This window comes from Pithys albifrons, chromosome 1 (assembly GCF_047495875.1).
Source record: "Pithys albifrons albifrons isolate INPA30051 chromosome 1, PitAlb_v1, whole genome shotgun sequence".
NCBI classification, from domain to species: Eukaryota; Metazoa; Chordata; class Aves; order Passeriformes; family Thamnophilidae; genus Pithys; species Pithys albifrons.
In genome coordinates, this window is record NC_092458.1 from 19,051,682 (window position 1) to 19,067,394 (window position 15,713).

General features: G+C 42.1%; 1 protein-coding gene across 5 annotated transcripts in view; it reads left to right on the forward strand.

Moving 5' to 3' along the window:
• The first annotated feature begins 278 nt into the window (after positions 1-278).
• TFDP1 (transcription factor Dp-1) overlaps positions 279-15,713 on the forward strand; it is a 42,820-nt gene continuing 27,385 nt past the window's right edge. Inside the window, exons 1-3 of one of the 5 annotated variants that reach the window (XM_071572796.1) lie at positions 279-384; positions 1,675-1,786; positions 15,012-15,078. In XM_071572796.1, the coding sequence (XP_071428897.1) occupies positions 1,775-1,786; positions 15,012-15,078 (79 nt within the window). In that variant the 5' untranslated portion in view covers positions 279-384; positions 1,675-1,774. Of the gene's footprint in view, positions 385-805; positions 984-1,674; positions 1,787-15,011; positions 15,079-15,713 lie in introns of those variants that run through there. The other 4 variants (XM_071572884.1, XM_071572963.1, XM_071572626.1 and 1 more) reach the window with 4 other exon arrangements.

The window sequence follows — 15,713 nt, forward strand, 5'->3', positions numbered from 1 at the left end:
CAAAGGGGAAACTTTCGCGTGAATTACCACAAAATCCCTAATTTTAGCAACGACCGCTGTGAGCGAAATTTCGCTCAAGTAAAGGCGGGCCAAGGCGCGATGAGGAAGCAGGGGCAGCAGGATGCTGTGGCAGCCCCGCCATGCCCGGCCCTGCCCCGGCGGGTCCTGCCCCGCAGCCGCCGCTCCCGCGGGCACCGCGCGGCACCGCGGGGCGGGCGCGCGGCCGGGAGAAGGCGCGAAAATCCCGCGCATGCTCGGTGCGCCGCTGCCTGCGCGCCTTGGAGCGGCGCGCGGGCGGGTTGGCTTGGGCGCTCCGCGTGTGCCCGTGCGGGGCGCGCCGCGCCCGTGACGTCAGCGCGCAGCGTCAGGGGCACGCACAAAAGTGTAAGTTTCAATTTATTTTTTTTTAAATTTTTATTTACAAAAAAAAAATTAAGAAGGGAAGAAAATAAGAGAGGGGGAAGCGCGGCGGGGAGTCGCGCGCGCGGGGTCTGTGCGGGGCCGCTCCCGCCACTCGAGCCGCTGGCGGCATCCCCCGCTCCCTCGGCGGCGCCGGGCAGGTGTGCGGGGCCGCGGCGTGCGGGGCCGGCCCGGAGCCCGCCGGGCTGGCGGCCGGCAGGGGCAGCGGCGCGCTGGGAAGTGACAGGCGCCGGGGAGACCCTGCCCCTGCACCCCCTCCCCGGAGCGCGGGGGGGCGCGGGGCGGTCCCTGCCGGGCCCCTCTCCTCCCTCCCGCCCGCCCTCCCCCGTGCCCGCGCTGCCGCTGTCCGCGTCCCGCCGCCTCCCCCCGCCCCTGCCCCCTCCCGCCCGGCCCGCGCAGCCGCCGCCGCACATGTGCAGTCGGGCGCCTCCGCAGCGGCAGCGGCAGCAGCGGCGGCAGCGGCGGCGGGCGGAGGGAGCTGCCGCGCCGTGCTCCGGGTCCCGCTCTGTCCTGGGGGCGGCGGCGGGGGATGGAGCCGGCGCTCTCTGCCTTCGGCCGCTCAGGTGCGGGCAGCCCGCGCCCGCCGAGGGGAGCCCCGGGGGGTGCGTGGGACGGCGGCGGCCGGGCAGGATCGGGATGGGGATGAGGCGGCGCGGACCCGCTCCCCGCCCGCCGCCCCCGCCGCCGTGTCCCCCCTGCCCGCGATCCCGCGGCCCCCTCGCTGCCGGGAGCAGCGGCGGCGGCTGCGGCTCTGCCCGGCGCGGAGGCCCCGGGCGGGGGGCGCGGGGTGCCCGAGGCGCGGGGGCGGCCCCCGGGCTTTGCCGCCGCCGCCGCGGCCCGTCCGCCTGCGAGGAGCGGGAGGAGAGCGGGGCTGGAAGGCCCCGGGGGGAGCTGCCCCTCGGGCCTACTTGTGCCTGCTGCTGCAAATGGGGGTGGAGAGGAGGAGGAGGCCGTGATCGCTGCCCGCGCCCGGCGGTGGAAGGGGCGCAGCTGGACAGGGACCGGCCCCGCATGGGATCGGGATCGGGATCGGGCACGGGCGGGGGGAAGGGCTCTGCCAGGGCACAGCTCACCCAGCCGTCGGGAAAGGAGTGCCCCCCGCACGTGAGCGTGGGGGTCAAGGGATGAAAGGTGATGAAGGGAAACTTTTCTCTTTTTAAAAACGTGTTTTTTAAAAGAAGAAACCTAAATTGTACTTGGTAGTAGTCATTAATTTCAGTGGTAAAAACTTTCTCTCCTTTCATTTTTTTACAGCTGATGCTGTCTCTGCTTGCTTTCTAGAAAACAGCATCATTGTCCCTGTGTCCTGCAGCCGTCAAGATTTTAAGAGAACTGGTTTTTAGTCTTCGGTAACATGGCAAAAGATGTAAGTATATTTGTAGCACATCAGGCTCATGGAATGTTTTTATTAACAAAAGCCAAAGTGGGTCATGCTTTATAGTAGCTGGCATTAAAGAATACATGGAGCTTTATCTATATTGTACATCAAGCCTAGGCTCTGTATTCCTGTAGACATAACAGCGTAAATGAGCTTCAGGTCTGCAGCCATTTATTCAGAGTAATTAATCCTAAGAATTCATTATGCTTATAACAGCACTTGGGCCATTGTCATTGTGTGTATTCATACTGAATATTAAAACAGTTCAGGTTTGGATTGGATTTAAAAAAACCAGCAAATATTGTCAGATGATGGGGTTGTCATTGACTACTGTTGTCAGCTAGCGGTGCCTTTCTTGTGTTCAAGGAGGCATTTTATGTTCAAGGAGTGAAGATGGTTCAGTGTTCCAGTGTGTTCACTGTTGATCTCTGTTTACCAAAAGGTGCTCGTTAGTGTCTGTTAAAAGAGGCTTTGGGAACTTTCAGCATAGACTCCATTACCATTGGCGTTAAGGTTAGTGGCTTTGGTTCTGTGGCCTGCCCATGGAGCATGTTTGCTCTTCATCCATTACAGAAGTTACAGAAAAATGATACTGTGTTCTGCCTTTGAGATGTCAGTCATTGTCAATACTCAGTATAATTGGGCTTTCACATTTTCTTATTGAAAATAAGACAAGATACTACTGTGTATTCGAATTAGAATATATCTCCCCTTCAAAAAAAACCAACCCAATCCAAACAAAAACCTATGGCCAAAAAAACCCGAAAAACCCAACCAAACAAGCCCCAAAACAACAGCATGCAAGCTAAAGCAAAGTGATACAACTCACTTCTTAAGAGAGCAGGCTGCAGTTTAATGTGGACTGTTGCAGCTTTCAAATAGCAAGAATTTCCATGAAAGAAGAATTGGTTTAAAAAAATTATTCTTATAGGCAATTTTAATAGCTCAACTGAAAAACATCTTAATGTGTGGTGAAGCAACCAGAAATACGTAGTCTCTCAAAGCTTGCCTGGAGGAGATAAGGGTGGCCAAGTACATTACAGATAAGAGAGTTCAGGGAATGATGGGCCATATAAGCGGGAAGAAAATGAAAGAGGAGTGTTGGAGCAGGAGATGAAATTGAAACCATTCAAAGTAATTGAGATACCAAAGAACATTTGTTTAATGTTAGCTTTTGGGAGAGATACCAATGAAGTGAAGAAGTGCTAGCACCTGGAAATACACATGAGTATCCTAGAAGGTCTGGGAGAGCAGAATGAGGATAAGACATTTAAGAACGAACCTCCTTTTTGGAAGATCTAGTTTATATTAGGAAAGAGAGTGATCAAGAGAGGAATAACAGAATAACATACATTATAGTAAACTGCAGAAATTAAAGAAGATGTTACAATAGGAAAAGAAATGGCTTTCAGTATCCTTATTACAAGAGTTAAGAAGCTGAATTTGTAAAAATAAAATCCAGGTCAAGTTTTAGGTAAAATTTTAATTGTACCTGGGCACTGGAACAGCTGAGGTAGCTACAGAGGCCATGAAATCTTAAAACTGAATATTGTCTAACCTGTTCTTAAAAACCTCTACACATACTTAGTCTTGCCTCAGGGAAGAAAGATGAACTGCCTGCTTACCTTTTTGCAGACTATTCCATACCTACCATTACATGATGTCTAAAATGTGTCATCAATGCTGGGAAATTTTAAATTTCTAAGTATGATTATGGACTCAGTTAGTTTTAGTTTAATGCTAAAAAATGGAGGTGCTAATTGTTATAACACTCTTGATTTTCAGGGAGGAAGAGAATTTTTCCCATTTTTCTTTTCAAAATCCAAGTTCTTTTCCAAGCAGAATAATGGAATTGAGCATGATAGAGACAGTATCACTAAATTTTTGGGAACTGAGTCTTTGAAATCTTGGGTTGCTGTAAATTTAAACATTCTGACATGGAAATACTGCTGTGAATAATGTCTTGTGGTTCTGCCATGTCACTTATCAAGTGCCTGTCTGTGAGATGCAGCGGTGAAGAAGATGGCATAGTTGATGAATGCCCCCGCCCCTTCCTTCCCTTTTTCTCAGCACAGCTGAGATGTCTAAACTGTAGGAAGAAGGGCTGTGCTGCTACAGACCTGAGTCTGGGCTTCAGGTGGCATTTCCATGGCCGGGGATGCCTCAGTGTGCTCAGCCTGGGGGCGCAGGTGTGCTGGGCATCGCACTCCTGTGTGGTGCTGCTGAGGGAGGCGTACACCGAGGTGAGAGCAGAGCAGGGAGCCCTCAGAAGGAAGAGGTGTGGGGACAGGCACCACCACACAGCGTGCTCCTACTTAACCCTTCTTCCTGCCTGCTGCAGGGGAGCACTGCTCCGTTTGTTTCTCCCTTTCAGTTCCGATACCTCTTTATAAGAACGGTGTTGTGCAAAGATCTGTTAGAAAAGTTAAATACTCATAGAAGTTTGCAGACTGAGACTTTACTGGATAATTGAACAAATGGAGAGCATGGTAGAGACTACCAGCAAACTCAAGGAAATGTTTTTATAAAGGATTAAATAATTACAAAAGTACTGGTCAGGTAAGCTGGCAAAATAATGCTTATGAGGTATTTGACCCAAGTCTAAATCCTACAAAATAGTACTTTGAGATGTATCCTTTTAATGCTTTTCAGACTATATAATCAAAAGAAAAAAAGCAACAAAGCACAGAGTTTTTAATTTTATTTCCCCCCCCCCCCCCAAATATTTCAGTTTCCTTGGCAGTAGTCAGGAAACTGTGAAGGGGAGCAAAAAAGGTAGAGTCATATGCAGCACCTTAATTAAGAGCCTGTGTGTGGAGTTCAAAATCACATGTATAGCTGGATAAGTTGAAAATAATGAAGTATCTGTGGATATATCAATTTATGTTTTGGATTGGGGATCTATAATGCAGTAAAGGGAGTGTAACAGTTTAACACAGGCTCTTCTCTGGTAACCAAATGTAACCAAACTGCTCCAGGGAGGAAAAGGGGAGAACTCATTTTTCAGTGTGATCTGCTAATAACATTGAGCTCAGCCATTTTGGAGTTCATGTAAATGAGCACTGTGTGGAGCTGAGAAGCAATTCTAATAGAATTAGGCAGATGTGGTATATCACATTCAATGCAAGAGATCTTAATTCCTGGAAGACTTTACTTTTTGCGCAATTTCAAGAAACAGTGGAAAAGCCCATGCATGGACAAGAGAACACCAGTTGCCCTATTGCAAGGACTTGTGTATCTTGGGAGTGGGATCATTGCATTTCCTTCAGGGTCTGATTGACAAGTTTAAGTGAGTAAAGTTGGGTATAGTTTGACATCTCCCTTTGCACTGTGTGGGAGATTCCTTGGTTGTCGCATATAGGCAACCTCCAGAAACTAGCTTAGCCAGAATTCCTTTTTCTGGTTAATCAGTGTCACTCTCCTAAGAGTTTGCTGTGTTTACTGCAAAGTCTTCTTCTGCTCAGAAACGTGACACCTTCTGGGCAGGAGCTGAGAGCCAAGTGTACATATGGAGGTCCTCAGATGACCTGTGCTGCTCATTGGATTCATGGGGTTAATAGTTGGGCAGGAAGAGCAGTTCCCTGGGTGAAATGGTGACCTGTCCATTCTTGGCATGCTTAAAATTAGGCAGGATGTGGCATCAAATGAAGGAGTGGGAATTACTGTAGCAAAAGAGTAAATTCCATAAGCTTTTTTGTTTATTTGCCCCAAATTCTAGTATAAGACAGGAATACTTGCTGCCCACTTTTATATTCAGTTACATGTTGAGAATTACCTGTAAATTAAGGTGATGAATAGTTAATATACCTTCCACTGCTAAATTAACAGTTTCTGTAGCATGGCTGAAGATCCAACCTGTGGTGATCCTGTTTCGCCTCTCAGTTACTTCTGTCGCAGGTGAACTGTTGGTGCCACCCAAGGAGCCATAAGGAAAGAGAAACTTGTCAATCTTTCCTTGAAGACTCAGTGTTGTATAGAAGAGAGAATCAGGAGCAGTGGGGGTTTATTTTCTACCATATTTCTCTACTCTTAATGCTACAACTTGCAGGAACTGGATCTATTAGAGGGAGTAGTCTAATGCATAGTGCTACAGTGAGTAAGAAAGGGGCTAGACAAAAGGAATGAGTGTAATTCTTCTGACCTCAAAAATTGTATGTAAATGGAAGATTTTAACCTAGTAGCTGTTAACAGTTGTTTCAGTTGTTCACTGTCATTGCATGGAGTATTTCAAGTAATGTAAAAAATAAATTGTATGCAAACAACATGGCATTGAAAACTAATTTCAGAAACTTTTTAAACTGGCAAACCAGTTAGCCTTCAGAATTTCTCACAGACTAAAATATCCTTCATGAGAGCTGTTCTTGAGTTACTGTTTCATAGATTGCTGGCAGTGGTGTTGGCTTTGGAACTGCTTGTTCTAAAATTAGAATGTTTCATTTATTTTTAAAAACTATATTGTCATCTTTTGCTTGAATTACTTTATTGGGTTTTTTATCTTGATCCCTAGTTTGCATGAAAATTATTGTGTCTCTTTAGTTTTTCATGGGGCTTTTATGAATCTTGCAGAGGAGTAGCTATGGCCCATGTATCCAGCTTTGCAGAGGAAGCCCTGTGCACGTGTGTAAATATGAGGACACCCTGTGAAAAATTGTGCCTGCACAAAGTTCAACACCTGATCTAACATTACAGTTAAAGAGATGTAGAGATGAGGGATTAACATTGACTTTATTTTAATTGAGAATTCAGAATACTTTCAGGCATGTAATTTAATCCAATGAATTATTTCACAGTATTAGTAAATATTTTGCTCAAAGAATATTTAAAAAAATACACAGCAAACTGTTTTCTTAGTACAGCTTTATTGGATAGCTTAGTAGGTCTGCTCTATTTGTCGAAAGTAGATTTGTGCTTCTGTGTTACTAATTTTTCCGGAATACCACAAAAGTTGTACTTGTTAATAGCTTCATGGGATGCTTCTGCATCAAGCTTGAGCATGCCTGAAAAAGTGACATTTGGGATGGATTTAAAAAAAAGAACTTAATGAAAGTTGGAAAAATACGTATTTTGGACCTTTTTGCATGATGCACTTTCAGTCCCTAGAAAATACTGAAAAGTTTTCAGAACGTTTTTCAGACTTTTAAAATACCAGCATGCAGTTCTTCTTTTATGTTTATTTTTGGTTAGGTACTGGGAATTTCAGTGAGGCAGACTAGAGAATTTAAATCTTTAAGGAAACTTAAGTGGTCATGCACTTTTCTTGATAGCATTTTAGTTCAGTGACTTCTCTGTAGCCTGATCTATTTGCCTGCAGTGGTTTCTAACTGTTCAGAAGTTTGCAAAATGAAGATGAAATAATATTATGAAATTAGGTCATCTAAAAAGGCATCTTTGGGATTTCAAATGTTAATTTTTTTTTACTATGCTTTTTCAAGGAAGGCAAAAGGAAAGTGATCTTTAAGCTCTCCTTTTTACATTCCAGGTACACAATCAGAGCTCCTCTTCTTTTTCCTATGTTGGTTTGTATTACAAAGTCAGGAAACATCAACTCAGAAGTCTCCTGTCACTTCACCATTTTTTGTAGAAATAAAACACTTTCTTGTCTCATTTAAGTGCTAAACTTTATTAATTGTATGTGTCAGTTAATGGCAGTGGATCTATATAGGTACATTCTAGTATTTTACTGAGTGACTACACTGTGCTGACAACATGCTTAACAAAAATGCAGCTTTTAAAAGTTAAGTTATACCAGGGATCAGTGGTTTTAGTGTTTGTATTTGCTCACCTGGGTATCTCTAAATGGAGATTTATTATAGGTTATTAGGAGTGGGAGTGGGAGTAAGACTTGTCTGATTTTTACTTAATGTTCTCTGTGTTGAAATGGTTGTCAGATATCAGACTTGAAGATTTTCAGTGGTCCATGTTCCCCAAAATTGCTTCTGGCTTGTGTTACATTTGGTAAGAGTTTCAGTATTGCATTAATGGTTACACAGACTTGCTTGAAAATTGTGCTGTGGGCCACGGGAGCCTTACAGGCACTGCTAGGGAGGTCAGTGAGGCAAATGGTTTTGGAGGGGGTCCTGTTTAATGTTACTGGTTGATTTCGGCTGTGGTTCAGATGCTGTTGAACAGGGTGCTGTAAAGATTTGCTTTGGCTGGAAAAACAAGAGCCTGTAAAGGTCAAATCTGGAACAGCCACAGGATCTGGTTGTGGAAGTGGTTGCTGCTGGTACCTCTGCATATGGGTATTTAGTCCAGGAGGACACAAATTATTTTTATTTTGAGATTAGTTTATGTGGTAGAAGTGGTTGAACCAGTGCTTTGGTGTCCCAATCACTGCTAGGAATCCTTTATTCAGTTTTGCTTTGCTCTTACAGCTTCACAGTTAGTTTTGAGGATACCAGCTTTAAATTTTGCAAGGATTGTATCACTTGAGCAGTGGAATTACTGCAAGAAGTTGTACTATGTAATGACTGTAACTCTTGAGGTATATTTCATCTGTTGACTGCTTAGACAGGATTACTGTTTGACTCATTTTCAAAATGAGTTGTTTCATTCTTGCTGAATTCCAGGTGTGTTGCTCTTTTCAGAAAGAACAGCCAAGAGAGCTAATGGTCTTGGCATACTCTGCAGTAAAGGAGACCCCAGGTGTCATTTTGTGTCCAGCTTAACTGCAGTGTCAGCAGAGCATTTATTCAGATGAAGGCTTAACTGAGCTACTAACTTGTATTTAGCTTTTTACCTTCACAATCCTGTGATATCCAGATCTTTATCATCTAGTGCTTTGACCTTGCTAGTTAAAGGTGCTAAAAATTCAAATATGCTTTTTGGTAAGCTCATTTGTGTGGTGTAGCTCACTGCTGAGTGGCTGACAGACACATTGATCTTGAAGATGTTGCCATGAGCTGAGGATGTGATATGGTAAAATCTGTCTCAGAAGAAGGTTCCTGGGACACAGTGAATTAATTCCTTGGAGGATTTTGAAGGATCGGACTCCTGTAGCTCCTATAGTTTTATCGTTACTTATTCTGTAAAGAATAGTTCTCATTGACTGCATTTGCAAAATGAAATTCAAATGTTTTTAATTTGAAAACTTTTTTTTCCTTTCCTGCAACCCTCCTCTGCTTGATGTCTTGATTGCCTTTTAATTTTGGCAAAAAGTGATTTGGATGTCCCATAAAAATATTCTTTTGTGGTTGCATAGTAATTCCTTCCTGGAACTTATTTGCTCTGGTTCCCTGCATGAGATGAGAATCCAATGGGAAAAGTAGTTTATTATCATTTTGTTAAAAATGACATTTGCTTATGGATAGGGGTGAAAGAAGAGTAAAGTTTGTTTAAGCAGCTTTAAAATAAGGTTGCTTATTTCTGATTTCTCCACTTTGTAGGTGTGCTAATATTCGGTTGGTTCTTGATACTGAAATAAGGCAAAAAACCCCCTGTATTGTCAGTGAAATGGTAGATAGTAAAATTGTATGGCATAGGCGTTTACATTTACTGCCATTAAAATGTGTAGGGATTGTCATTCTGTATGGACCAAGTTTGGTGTAGTTTGCACAAGATGGGTGGTTGTTTGCTAAGAGGCTTTTCAAATGCCTGTAGACAGAAGAGGCATCCTCCTGGTCATAGAACTGTGGAATTGTTAAGTTTGGAAAACATCTCTAAGATCATGAAGTGCAACTGTCAACTCAGCACCACCAAGTGCCTTTGACAGGCTCTGGTTGGGAGATACTTTTTCTTCCTAATTTCCCCATTTTCTGCTTCTGCCTTCACTAGTTCTTTCCCAATTTATTTTGGATTGTTCAATTTGAGTCCTGGTTTATTTCCCCTTTCAGTTGTAGTTTAGAGTAGATTGTGTTTGTTTTTCCACTTTCCATGTTCTTCCCCTTCTTCTCGCAGGATTTGATCTTCTTGTTCTATTAAAGCTCTCTCTTAAATTCTCAGCAGTTGTTATTTCCTGTACGTTTTCAGTCTCTCAGTTTCTTTACCTCAGTTCTTAATTCTGCCATCTTCAATCCAGTTTTGTATCTCAGTTTTTGTCTCTTTCCCTTGACAGTCCCACAACTGTCTTGTTTTTCTGACTGTTCCACTCTGACCCCCGTTCTTTAACCATTGTTGTGTATTTGGCACTCACATCTCCTCTCAAACCCAGTTCTGTGCCTCAGTCTAATGGTCTAAAACTGCTGTTAGCAACTGAGAATTTCTGTTCTGATAAATGACCTTTTAGCAGATACCTCTGTTTCCATGTGTCTTTACCCTTTTTTGCTCTTCTTTATTCAGCTCTTTCTCAGGGACTATACTTAAAATTGGCTCATTACCCAGAAGAAGCAAGGTAGAGGAGGTATTCTGTGGCACAAAAGTACCCTTCTCTTCCCCATATTTACCTAGAGTAGTGGGAAAGACCTCCCTCTCAGGTTAAATCTGATATACACAGCATATGTACTTATTCAGTCTCGTCTTCAGCAGTCAAGCTTCTTGCTTTTATAGAATCATAGAATCAATTGGGTTGGAAAAGACCTCCAAGATTGTCAAGTCCAACCCTTGGTCCAACTCCAGTCCCTTTACCAGATCATGGCACTCAGTGCCACGTCCAGTCTCAGTTTAAAAACCTCCAGGGATGGTGAATCCACCCCCTCTCTGGGCAGGCCATTCCAATGCCTGATTACTCTCTCTGGAAAGAATTTTTTTCTGATCTCCAGCTTAAATTTCCCCTGGCAGAGCTTGAGCCTGTGCCCCCTTGTCCTATTGCTGAGTGCCTGGGAGAAGAGACCAGCCCCCACCTGGCTAGAACTTCCCTTCAGGTTGTTCTAGACAGTGCTGAGGTCACCTCTGAGCCTCCTCCAGGCTAAACAAGCCCAGCTCCCTCAGTCTCTCCCCACAGGACTTGTGCTCCAGTCCCTTCACCAGCCTTGTTGCTCTCCTCTGGACCTGCTCCACACCTCAGTATCCTTCCTGAACTGAGAGGTTGCTTGTCCTTCAGTCCAAGTTCACCTTGCATATCTTCTGTTTATTTTAAAGGTTTAGTGAGTAATTTTTACCAATTTTTATTGAGACATTGAGTTGCAAGGCTGGAAAGCTGTGAAAGAAATTGTATTTTTGTTGTAAGGATGTTGATATTCTAGTGCATACCTTCAGACACTGTGCAAATATGAGCTTGCTAGTAAGATACTGCATTGCTCTCTGATAGTCTGCCCTAAGGGATTTTTTAATTACTGAAAATCTCTGCATTTTTAGCAAATTTTGTTTAAAATTAACTTCAGTCCCAACAAAAAAAATATTCCCAATTCACTGATTTTCGGGCTAAGGACACTTGTGCTTTTCCACTTTTACTTGTAAACAAAACAGAAATAGACTTCTCAGTCGTTATGACTGCTGATGATCTCATTGGAGGCCAAAGCTAACTTCAGTTGAATCTTTGATTTGTTTAGCCTGTCAGTTGATTTCTTTTCCTTAGGAGTTCTGAACAATGTGCTGAGACAACACCTTGATGTTGGTTGGGATTTCTACTCTAGCATAGTTTCCACACTTCAAATTACCAGATTTACTAATTTGCCTAATGGACTTCACCCTCCTTTCCTGTGATCTGCGGAAAGATCTTAAATTATTAGAGTTAGATGCTATGTTGGATGTCCAAAGCTATTTTTTAAAATTGTTGTTGATTTTACAAGTTGTATCTGTATCTGTAGCCTGTTTAGGGTGCTGGAGATTTCATTTCATAGAGAAGTAGATGTAACCAACATGTCTCTTTGAAGAGGAACGCTATGCTCAATTGTGAAGTTGCAAACACTTAATGAGCTTTCTGAATCAGATATTAAGAACATGATATTATTTCAAGCAGCCCTGGCATCATCATCAAAGGAAGTAACTCATCTTGAAAAGACACTGAGAATCGTGAGAAGATAAGAAAATATGGAATCTGAAAAAAACTACAGTGACAAATAGTAAAAGTCAAAATACCTCGTTACAAATAGCTTGATAGTGCCTGAAAACTGAGCATTTTCTCATACAAGAGTAGAATTTCCTCGATGTCTAATCCATTCATGACAGAAGAGTGACTTTCTGTTGGGGAAAATCCAATACTTGTTTCTGGGTGAGGTTTTCATAGTGCTGGGGTTTGATTTGGTTTGTTTTTGTTTGTTTGGGTTTTTTGGTTTTTTGTTCAGTGTGACTCTACCACTATAGTATACCTAATGAGAGCTGTAGTCCCATTTTTCCTCTATATTCTTGCTTTCTTTTGGGCACTATGCTATGCAGGTTCCAGAGAAGTAATCCTAGTGCCTCCTCCAAAATAACCTGGTTTGAAAAGTAGCAGGCACTTCCTGAAATACGCACTGAGAGATCTTTTGCCTGGTGTTTCCATTTTAAAGCAAAGATACCAAAATTTTGTATGGGATGGAAGTTTTGCTTTTCAGTTTTCTCTCACCAAAAGTTGTGTCCAGTGTTAAATTTTGATAACCTTGGAATTAAACTGTACCCAGAAGTGTGAAGAGTGTGCTGAGACTGGAATAACAGGTTTTTCTCTAGAAATCAGTTTTTATCATGAGTATATAGCAGCTAGGGGTGCTATTTGGTGTGGGATTCATAGTATTCTTTTCAAGTAGCTTTCTTGGAGTTGTTCCTGGGCATACTCTTACAAATGAGTTGAATATTTACCAGCCATTTAACTGCTAGAGCTGAAACTTCAGTAAGACACTGCAGTGGAGGGGTGGTGAAACTGTAATTGCTGTACCCTTCATCAGGATTGTGGTCCCTGAGGGGATTCTTCTTGTCCAGTGGTTCCCATTCTCTGATTTTTCCCAGACTGTATTCTCTTATTGATTAAATGCCCTGTTTTTCCCAAATGTTTGCTATTCTGTCAGTGACTTGTGTGATTTCAGTCACACAAGAGCAGGCCCAGGGCATGTAGCACTAATCTGACCCTTTGTAATGCTAGGTTAGATTATTTTTTTTGGAGTTAAGTATTGTTTGGGGTAATATTTTTTCACTGTTTGGTTTAATTACGTAGAAGAAAACTTGGAATTTACGAGATTATTTGATGCTGCGATAGTGGTTGGTTAAGTACTTAAAGTGATTGAATAGAAATGGTTGGATTGGAGACATTCTAGTTTTTTTACAAATAGAAAATGAAAGGGACCATTAAGTAATTGATTACTGAATTGCCTTCTAATTACTGAAATAATGATTTGCATTAATACTTGAATTTGCTGAATATCACAGCTTAAATATTTGGTTTTGGAGTAGCGGCGTAACTGACACGTGAACTCACGCAGGTTTGCTTTTGCATATTGAACTAATGAACAGATTCAATAATTCAAAATAATTAAATTCATTGCGTCTTAAAAAAAAAAGACATTACAGATTAAAGTAGACATTTTCTTGGTGGTTTGATGTTCAAAACCACAATATATTAAATGCTTTTCCTGAGTCATTGATGTCTTTTTTAATTCTCATGGAAAAGAGGATTTGTAGTAGTCCTGAGTACAAGCCTCCTCTTTCTGCTGTAAAATAGAAACTGAAGTACTGCAGTTAAAGACATTATGACAATGAGACTGCACTTGCTGTGTGGTTTAACACTATTGTTGCAAAATTTAGGTAGAATGGGAGTAATAGGTAACATTTACCCCAAAATAATTCTTCATATATTATATGGGTTTCCATTGTTTTGGAGTATCACGTTGCCATAGAGTGGTAGCTCTAGTAACATTTCTGTACCCAATACTGATTGCCTTTTTCTTTGAAAGTGCCTGGTGTAGTCTGTTGCTCTTCTGAATTATGTAGTTAAGTGTGATAAAGAGTTACGCTCATAAAAAGTTGTGGTGCCTGGAAATAGGGTGGTAGAGCTGTCGTTTGTTCAAGTGGACCTTTGAAATCCTGGCTGTGGGCAAAGTGGAGAACAGGCAGTGTTTACGTATTGGAAAGTTGTTGCAGTCTCCCTAAAACTATGCTGTTATGTTACTTTTGAGTGTGGAAATTTGGGGAATGGAGGACAACTGCCACAGGCTCTTCATTCCACCCATCACTTCTACTGTCTCCTTACTTTGGGGTTTTTATGCCACCAGGTCCTCATTGTTGCCATGGCATAAAAGGCCACTGCTCTTTATGCTTCCCTTAGGAAAATTTCTCTTCTGCTGACTTCTGAGCCTGTCCCCAGTGCTCAGTCACATTATCTCCCCTTTTCTGCCCGTTCACGGAGGAGACAAAGTTTCCCATTTCTTAAAGTTTTTTAAAGTTCCCTGTCTTTTGCAAGAAAGCCTTGGAGTGATACACCTGTATAATGGCACCACAGCATCCTCTAGTGGTTTCCTTACCTTGCCAAACTTCTGGCAGATCCTGAGTAGGGCTCTTCAGGTAGACTTCTAAGGGAGAAGCTGTGCTGCTGACTGATCACTTGATTCTTGCTGGAAGATTGACAGTAGCCTGCACGTACCTGCTCTTCCTAAAACACAGCTAAGGACTTTTCAGCCTCTTTACACTGCATGCTAAACTGTGGTTAAGTGCATATGTTGACTTTATTGCTGTTGTTTCTGAATGGAGACAGTGTGTGTCCTGTGTTCATTAATTTTTTTTCAGGGCTGTTTTGTTTGAGATACCAAGAAATTGCTGCCTTGAGTGCTCTCTTATCAAAAAATTAATAGTATTTTAAAAATTAACTTACACTGTGAGCTTTCTCGAAGGGTTGTAATTGGTTTATGCACTTGTGTATGGCCGTATATTTCTTCCACTTAAGATCTTTGTATTCTGATCTTTAAAAAAATAATTGAAAAGCTCAAGGTGTTTCTTCTTAATGACTTTTTCTGATTATAAAGGCCCAAGGGCACTCTCTACCCCCTCTCCTGGTTTTGCTATAATGTTGTTACTTTTTGTGTCATGTAAGTACTGTATCTACACAGAGAAAGATGTAGTTGCAGGTGTCAGTGGTTTAGATGACAAGGGTGTTCAATTGCCTGTTAGAACAGTGCATGTACACTCCTTAGGACAAAATAGCAAAGTGAGTGTAAACTGGTTTTCTGCTTGCTTTTTAAGAATATGGTGTTCATAAAATCAAGACTTTAAAATTTGACAGATCCGGTACCACAAACAGTGCCATTGCATAGTGGCAGATTCGTGACAAAATGTGAGTGGTAGCAATAGAGGCTTCTGGTATGTTGCCTTTCATCTTTCACAACAGAACTTTATCTGTGTTTGTAAATTTAATAAAGGTTACTTTCTTTAACAGGCTGGACTAATTGAAGCCAATGGAGAGCTTAAGGTGTTTATAGACCAAAACCTAAGTCCTGGAAAAGGTAAGAACACAACTTTTAGTAATACTTTCCATGTCTTGATTTTTAGTTGCTATCCATATTCCTGGCTTTAAACTGCTTTCTTAGCATAGTTTTTGTTAAATTTTTCTTGTGTTATATTATTAGCAAGCAAACTACAGATTGTCTGTGGTTTATAATTGTCATAAAACTTCATATGAAGTTCATTGGTGATTCATTATCCCATATATGATCTTCTCATTAGTATAGCTTGTGTTTAAGTATAAAAAGCAGGATGTTCTAAAATATCTTTTGTGTTTTAGCCAATGGGGAAAAAAAGTACTGCTGGGGTGTAGAAGCTTAAAATGGGTTATTAACAGTTTTTATGATTGTGCATCCACACTTAGTGCAAGGTTATCTCAAAACATATTGTGGACAGAACTCTTTTGGACTTACAGATAATGCCTGTGCATGTATGATAATGTAATGTACTCAAGCAATATAATAAAACTCAGGGTGTAAATTGGAACTTGAATTCCACACATAAGCTCAAAAATGAATACTGTCTAAACATTTGGGGAGTTAGGAACTGCATATTCACAGTTAGCACAGTCTGTGGTAAAACAGGAGTGCCTCTGAGTTCCAGTCACCTGTGGTTCTGGACAGCCATGTCATGTAAC